General features: G+C 43.9%; 1 protein-coding gene across 3 annotated transcripts; it reads right to left on the bottom strand.

Moving 5' to 3' along the window:
• Positions 1–2,134: 2,134 nt before the first annotated feature.
• LOC115742357 (GDSL esterase/lipase At5g03610) lies at positions 2,135–6,499 on the bottom strand. Of its 3 annotated transcripts, XM_048271907.1 has the most exons (6): positions 6,454–6,499; positions 6,270–6,341; positions 5,917–6,156; positions 4,971–5,242; positions 3,064–3,358; positions 2,136–2,456 (listed from the first exon to the last, which is right to left on the bottom strand). In XM_048271907.1, the coding sequence occupies exons 2-6, from the start codon at positions 6,337–6,339 to the stop codon at positions 2,248–2,250; spliced, it is 1,086 nt and encodes a 361-aa protein (XP_048127864.1). In that variant the 5' UTR covers positions 6,340–6,341; positions 6,454–6,499; the 3' UTR covers positions 2,136–2,247. The 3 variants fall into 3 exon arrangements, with proteins under 3 accessions (XP_048127865.1, XP_048127864.1, XP_030532451.2); XM_048271908.1 differs by lacking the exon at positions 6,454–6,499 and having other exon boundaries at positions 2,135–2,456; positions 5,917–6,159; positions 6,273–6,382; XM_030676591.2 differs by lacking the exon at positions 6,454–6,499 and having other exon boundaries at positions 6,270–6,433.
• Between the last annotated feature and the right edge of the window lie 2,023 nt (positions 6,500–8,522).

The following is an 8,522-nucleotide window of genomic DNA, read 5'->3' as shown; positions in this document are numbered from 1 at the left end:
TTAGCAAAATTGAAAAGTTTAGAACTAAATTGACATCCGTACAATAGATTTAGGATTGCATCGATAATATTTCCTGAAGTTCACTATAAAGCCTTGACATTCGATGACCCCGATAGTACGTATCGATCCAACCGGCGTAAGAAGATGCCCAAGTAGGAGACATGATGTTGTTCGCGCAAAGACGAAAGAATTGGCCCAAACGTCATTGTGTACGCATCAAGTGCATGGTCACCATTCGATCTATTCGGCTGGTTTCAATTTAGATCTGTGGCCCGGATCCAATGATACGAGCGGGTCATCAATCCATTTATGACGTCATCTCGAGTCCATCTTGCGCTCATGGGTCATTATGGTTCTTTGTGGGTGGCAAAATGATCATACGGTCGAATATCTTCCGGTGTTCGACAGTCGATCCTTGTTATGATATAGAACACTAATTTCATTGAAACTTGGCATTTCAAACTTTACAATCAATTTCTATGCTTCAAGGGCATAGAAATTGAATATGGAAACATTTAGCTCGTTTCATACCATTGTGTCACGAGGGTATGAAATCAAAGATGATCTGACGCGCAACGGAATAGTCAATATCTCATTTAGAGATCGTTAGAAGAGAATCCAATTACGAACACGCTGATTTAATTATTCAATTTGACTCATATTCATCGAAAAGTTTGAATTGATAAGTGAATTATGGGTCGACCGGTTTTCAATTGTTCCAGCATCACATCTATTTTAGATATAGGTTTCTTTCCCCTCACATGTGCACCTCATGAACGACTCTTCTTGTCGTGCGTGAGCATTTTGTTTCGGTCGTCCTTTTGAACCAACGCATTTTAACTTGAATCACCAGCTCTTCCTCCGGACCGAACCTTGATGGAAATCCTTACCTAACAACCACTTTGATCACAAGATTTATTTATTTGGGAAATTCATCGAAAGCCAATCCACATTGACAATCGACTAATTAATTATCAAATCTAATATGGCTCCACATACTAGAGAGATCACTAGAGGAAGCCTATGACCAAGCACTTATTTCACATCCAATTAGATTTACTTCACTAAAAAAGTTAAGCCAACGATTATGAGCCAACTAATATAAATTGATGCGCACCACCTCAATTTTTCGTTATTGAACATATTGGAGTTCGAGTTGAGTTGCGATACGGTTGGTGGCGTTTTGAGATAAACAGCGGTGACGAGGCACGGCCACCGAGGATGCGATGAAATATGCTAACAAATAGAGATGATCATTAGGAGGGCCTTCATTAGGTTTAAACGTTTGCTCGCACCCATCCACAACAAAGTATTCATACATTTTTTGGGAAAATAACACAAATGATCTCTAAACTTTGGCTTGATGCTCAATATGATCCATAAACTTTTAATCTATTCAATGTACAATGTAGTCCCTGAACTTTTAATTTGTTCAATGTATTACCTCAACTTTTGTTACATGTCCAATTTAGTCCATGGACTATATGAAAATATTCAATATTCTCCTCGATCTTAATAGGAGGATTACATTGAACATTTTCATACGGTTCAAGAGCTACATTAAACATGTGCCAAAAGTTTAGGGACCTCATTAAATATCAGGCTAAAGTTAATGGACCACATTGAATAAATTAAAAATTTTGGCGATCACATTGCAAGTTAAGCCAAAATTCATGAATCATTTGTGTCATTATCCCTAAATTTCTTAGGTTAACTAGCGTGTGCCGCGGCGAGGCCCTTAGGTGTGACCTAATATGTTATACAAGCCCATCCATAGTAGGAAAAACATGTCTCAAATTATCGGGACGGGACGGGCTGGGCTTATGAGCTAAGTAGCTTTACCCAACGCTGCCCAAATTGCTCTTTGGTGGCCACTTGTCTCATGCAAGACCATTGGCCGCCAGGGGCCATACTTAGTTACAAGAGCGACGAACTAAAAAGATAGAATAAGATATAGATGTCGGAGTACATAGGTGATTATGGTTACTTTTGTCTACATTAGTTTAAAAAATCCCATTGTCAAGTTGTTACGTGACATCCATTCAACGTGTGTATTTCGACGTGTCAAGAATCAAGAATCAAATAAGGCCCGAAGAGCTCATTCCGTGAAAGAAACACACAATTATTCGAAGAAATCACACTACTTCCCGATTCACATTGCTCTAGACAATTAAGATGGAAGGGATCACGAGGGACACTCTATTATTGACGAGAGAATTATTGAGGGGTAAGTGGGAAATAATCAATCTACGATTGCTTGAGATTGGATCCCAACTTAGAAAACACAGCCCGCCAACCCTCCCGCGTGGGGTGCAACATGTCCCAAAAGAACATACGTTTCGGGTCCTTACACGTATCATATTTCTTCTGCCCGTTTTGATCCACACTCCCGCACGAGTAACTGCTGTTTATCCCCACGCAACATGGTTTCAGCGGCTCCGGAAACTTGGTACTTCCTGGAAATACGGATGGATAAAGAAAGAACAAGGAATAAACCGAGGATTAGAAGATGGTTGTAGTTGCGCAAGCGTGTTTAGATTGTCCCGTCGAGAAACTTAAGCCGATCCGTGAAGGGAGACTACGTGTGCAAAGGCCCGGTCAACCCAGTGTTCCTTTGATGGGGCGGGGATAAGGCGGGCTAGTTGTGGAATCTAGGCTAGGCGGCCCGAGGTACCCTGTTCTTGGTGAAATATTCGGTAGTTTCAAACCACCATGGCCGATCATCGGCCCATGTGGCGTACATGAGGCATGGTCGGCTCCACTTAAAATGCACACGTCATCTGACATGGACCGGTTGGAAAAATTAAAACATATGGCTTTCTTTTTCAGCCGGTCAATCAGAGGAGAGAGAAAAGACAGCCTTATGTTTTTGTTTTTTACTTTCCAGCCGGTCCATGTCAGAGGACATATGTCGCATTTTGAGTGGAGCCGACTAGATTCACGCACGCCACGTATGGTGACAAGGTGGTTTGAAACCACTTAACATTTTCTTGGGTCCATTACTCAAAAGTTGTGTCCAATTTTTGGGAGATCTAGATATTTAATACATACGAGATAAATTACCTGTGTCATTAAGCACGGACATGAATGGGGTATAGAGATCAACGATGACGAAAGGAGGCGACCGGGTGCAGTTGTTCGGCTTCGCGACGGCCCTGCTTTGCAACTGGTTATGGAAGGTCACCAATGAATTTATGGTCGCATTGCAAGTTCGGAAAGAGTCCGAGGCGGTGGTCCCGGGAAGACATCCCAAGGGCTGTAGACCCGCGATGGCTATCATTTTCATGCCCAGGCCATGGATGCGTTCTATGTCCAAAGCGAGCTGGTTCACCACCCGTGTTATGAATTTCGGCAAGTCCTGGGGAGCGTAGACAAAACCGTCGAGACTTTAAAGCATCACCGCATCAAACGGAGACAACCAACGAGACAAATACTCATGCGGGTAACATAAAGAAAGCATCGATTAACTTGAGAATACCGATAATTGACAAGTGACAATTGAAGACAAAGCCAATGAATGCGCAGACCGGTTAGTAGTTCAAGATTGAAGGAAGATGCGCCAAGGGATTGGGGACTTCATTCACATCTTCTTGTTTCATCGATTAATCATGCATTCGAGTACGCAAAAAACAAATTAGATTCCATTTGTTGTAGGTTTTGAGTACTTTTGATAATCATTTCAACCCTTCCAATTCAAGTCATGACTCGTTGAGTCCATAACCTTCTTCTTCGATCTAATTAAGGCCGGTTTCTAGTCCGGACCGGTTTCCCACGAGGATCGGAACTTAGACCTCACTCCCAATTCCCAAGCGGTCCAGTGAAACCGATAAAAAAAAAACAGAGAAGAAGATGGTCATTATTTGAGTCCTTCCCGGGGCCGTCCAGCATATTATTTGATATGTAACTCAAAGCTCTAAACAAATCCATCTTTCGGGCATCTTTTCAAGCCTCTCAAGAAGTTTGAGTCATTGTTTTCTCCGATTGGGGCGTCTCTGTCATTTCATTTCTTTTTGTTTAAGATCAAGAAAGCGAAAGAAGATGGTCGAATTTATTCAACGAAAATGACTCAAGCCATGGATGAGTATTTTCTGTTCGGTTTATGTTGGATTTACAAGAAAATTATCAGTCATGGTTCCTTTGGAATCGGGAACCGGACTATCCGGACATTGACTCCACTTTTAGGAATCGGGAGCCGAACGGAACCGATTCGGTCCCGTCCGGCCGGTTCCCTATGTTGGAGTTGGCGAATACTTCGGGGACCCTTGTTTCTCACACCGGGTACGCCCACGTGTGGTTAGTGAAACCGAAGTGTTACCCAACGACATATGATCCATACGCGTGGGATGCGGGGGTTCGGGGGCAGTGCCCCCGACACGGGTGTCCCGTTGCCCGGTCGGCGAGCGGGGGTTCGGGGGCGGCGCCTCCCGACGGGGGTTCCACTGACCGTATGGTGGAATTAAGAGGTTTTAGGTTTTAGGTTTTTTAGCCCGTTTTTGGGCATATATATTTTGTTCGATTTTATCATTGTATTTAGTTAAATTGGCTGTAAACCGAAAAAAATATAGTGAAATCTCTTTGCGGGATGTAACTCTAATCTTGGGGTGAACCTGGATAATCTCGTGCGTCTTTCAATTTTTCTCGATTCTCTGTGTGAACGTCCGATTCGGTTCCGATAAATCCCTTCACCCTATTTGGCTGGTTCATTATGCTCTAATTCTAGTTAAAATCATTGAGTGATGGGATTAGGTAAGATTAAAAAGATGGTGAGGTCATGACCGAGTGAAAACCGGTGCAATTAAGACAGGATGGGATCCATTGCGCATTTTTTGTGGCCCAAATCCCGGCCTCGGATGCATCTGGTCTTTCCGAGGAGCAACGTGTTCCCGCAAGAAACGTAGTAACCCGCGCTTTTGTTTTTCAAAATTCAAACAGAAAATGTATTGTTCTCGAGATCCGACACGAGTTATTACCCGAATCGAGCCGTTCCTGGCCAAGTAAGCGGAGTAGTCATTGCCGGAGTTGGTGACTAGGGCGAGCGAGGACCGAAGATCCTGTCCGGTGTAGACAGATTCGGCGATGAGCTGCTGGAGCGGATCGATCTGGACCGTCATATTCGGCCGAGCGGTCGGCGTGTCGAACACCCCTGTCCCTCCGAACGCGAAGTTCATACCGTATTTCACGTACTTGGACCCGACCTTCCTCCACCTATATGGTATCGGCGATCTCGGTCCGAAATACGCAGCTGCATGCAATAACAACGACCGCACGTTAGAAGGGCGACAAAGGGTGAAGATCGGACGGATGCGTCGCCGTCTGTCCTTATCAAAACAAAAGCAGCATGTCATAATTCTCTTCTAATGAGCGATCTTATAGGGTAATTTGAGTTTGACTCTCGGATTCCAGACAAAGTCCATGGCTACAATCGGATCGAGGGACAGGTCATGCACGCCGAGATAATAGAGGAATTTCATAAGCAATTGATTTCGCGGGTGGGTCACTCGTCGGAGCAAGGATCGAGAGATGGTAAACCCACAATTGAGCCTAATTGTTGCCACTTGCCGGTAATAATCACGGAGATACGATATCTTTGGTATGGCGATCCTTGAACCAGCTAGTCAAAGGGAGAAGAAAGGTGAAGTGGTGGCCTCTCGGCATGTGATAATGGAAAGGTGGGAATCTGATGTGGAAAGGTGGAAGATAAAGGCCAAGGCAAAAGGATCGCGGGGAGAAGAAAGGGAAAGTGGTGGCCTCTTCGGGTGTGATAAGCGGGACGTCATCCTCTGTTTTTTCGGGCAATACGTCAAAACGAAACAGAGTTACGGTTTTTCTGTTCTCGAATTGGAAAAGGGTTTTTGCTGTTATTCATTATATGAACGCAGGGAACAGAGAAAATGTCGGAGGAAGAGAGACGCCGACCCGGGAAATCGGTCAAGACCCGGCCATCCGAGTATCGACCGGCGGGTTTGCCGGGGAAGGTGATCCCGTAGGGAACCTTCCATGAGCTCGCCGAGGCTTTCGGGTTGTTCCCCGTGTCCGCGTACGAATCTCCGAAGACAAACATCTTTGTAGGGCGGAACACAGCGAGGCGGCCGTCGACATGGTGATGGTGATGATGGTGGTGGTGGGGGGAGGCGCATTGAACCAAGGATATACGTCCCGCACAAAAAGGATTTCACTCTACGTACTCTCGGCGGTAACACTCGAGGGAATCAAGATCGATTGAATGTGAGCAGAAGAGTCTCAAATCCCCTCGAGTTTTGATAGCAAACCCGAAACAAACGTAATCCAAAGCAGCGGGGGACCGAACAAGGATGAGACTCCTAGCTTTTGCATCACCATTCCCGAATCCGAGAGAGAGAGAGAGAGAGAGAGAGAGAGAGAGAGAAGTCGAAGAAGGTGAAGGATTGGAGGATGAGTCTAGGGATGTGACCACTTTAGGGTGTGCACGCTTACATATGCGGGGGAGGTGGCGAGAAGGAGGACGCAAAAGGCTCGTGCTTTCTCGGTTTTTTGGTGGTGATGCTGATGTAGGTGTACCCGCGTCTGACGTTTCAAATCGGGTTGTCGTCGAGGCTTGTCTCGCTCGAAAATCGCTCCTTCGGATCGTCTACGCTGTGGTAAAAACCGCAGCTTTACTTGCTCCGTTTCCGATTCAACTAGAACATTCTCCTCATCCTATCGAATTATATGTTTTGTGCGGCGCATCTATTAGGTTTGGATGATTCGGCGCTAGAGAAAACTAAAATTTCTCTAGATGTTGAAGATATATTGATAATACTGTTAACTCTTTGATTGATATGTCATCTTTGATAGTCGCTATAAATAGGATCTATGTACTCCCTTTTCAATATATGTTGAAATTTATTAGAATTCATCTCTTCCACTTTACATTTCTCAACAACCCCGGTGCACAGTGTACCACTCAATGGTGCTCACCAATTGCCTAATTCCCGTCCGAGTAAGCACTATGGTGATTGTGTCACACACCACCGCGTAGAGCATTTTTCACAAAAGTGGTTTTCTTTCAATGCCAGCCACGTAGGCCACATCGCTTGGTAACTATTTTCTCAACTTAGCCGTATAGCCCGCTTGATGCTACAACGCCGCCTATACCCCTTCGATTATTGACCTTTTGCGAGTCGTTTCGAGAAGCCAATACTACCATCAGACTCACGGCCTACAGATTCGGGAGTTTCACTACGAACACCCACTGGATGATGATCCACAAAGCCCGCCTTTGAGTGTTGATTTCATGGGGAAACAAATTTTTGTGGCGCTATTAAACTTGATTTCAAACTCAAGCTCACTCATCTTGAGTTTGAGGGGATGTTAGAGAAAACTAGTTGAGTTATTTTGATAATCCTATTGATTATCCGTATTTCTCAAAATTGTGCGTATATCTTAATTGACATATTACCTTTGATAGTTATCTACTAAAGCCTATAAATAGGCTCTATATATTATTTTTAATATACATCGAAGTATATAAGAATTCCTCCTGCTTTACATTTCTCAACTTTCGGAAAAAAAAAAGAAAAGAGATTTTCCTAAAAAATTGATGGCTTGTATCTATGGCTAAACATTTTCGTGGATTATGAAAACATTTTTGTATTAATTTATTTTGTAAGCAAGACAAGAGGTCATCCTTAGAAAAAAAAAATTCGAATATTTATTTTTCACCGGACAAATGAAACCCAAACGTGAAAACCTTCGGTGTACAAACGAATGCATACGTATCTTGCTTCGGGTCCAGCAAATTCCAATCAAGCACAAAATCAATATTCTGTTCAGCTCTGACTTTGAGCAACTACTGCTCCTTTGCTTCCATTCACATGTCACGAATTTCGATCCCTCTAGCCGGTTCGGCGATCTTCAACGCCAGCAAGGCGGGCGCCTCAACGACTGCGAATGGAACACTGTGATTCGCAGTGTGGAGTAAGATATAACCACTAGAATTATTCAATCATTTGAAATGTTGACTAGAAATTATATTGCTAACAAGAATTAAACAAGGCTAATATGACACGCAGATACGGACTATAAGCCTGTTTTTTTTTAGTGGTTACGAATCATAAACTGTTCGTTTTCATTAGACTATGTGAAACCCTTGCCGGTCTCGCGGGAGGATAGGTGTTTTTAGGGGGAATGAACTATTGTCATGGTTCGAGCCGTCGGCAGAGTTAGAAGGACCATGTGGTGTGTATTTTCTTCCGTTACAAGTAGTACATCGACCGACTCAAGTGTGCAATGCTTCGATGCCAAGGCATACGCACGATTCGCAAGATCGTTTGTAACAGAAAAAAAAATGAAAAACGGGTTGTGTGAAAAATTGTTTTACTCGGTTGTATCAATCAATGGGACAAGCAATGTGCATCAAGGGATTATCGGGATAGGGGAGCTTGAGTAGTTGAACCTCTCTAAAGGGCTTTACAAACGTTATCTATTTTAGCACGAGTAGACATCACGGGTGCCTCGGTCTTGAACAGTCCGCTCGACCAGGATCTCCTTCACGGCATCGCCTA

Source organism: Rhodamnia argentea, chromosome 10 (genome assembly GCF_020921035.1).
Source record: "Rhodamnia argentea isolate NSW1041297 chromosome 10, ASM2092103v1, whole genome shotgun sequence".
Taxonomy (NCBI): Eukaryota; Viridiplantae; Streptophyta; class Magnoliopsida; order Myrtales; family Myrtaceae; genus Rhodamnia; species Rhodamnia argentea.
This window is presented reverse-complemented; position numbering and strand designations above follow the sequence as displayed.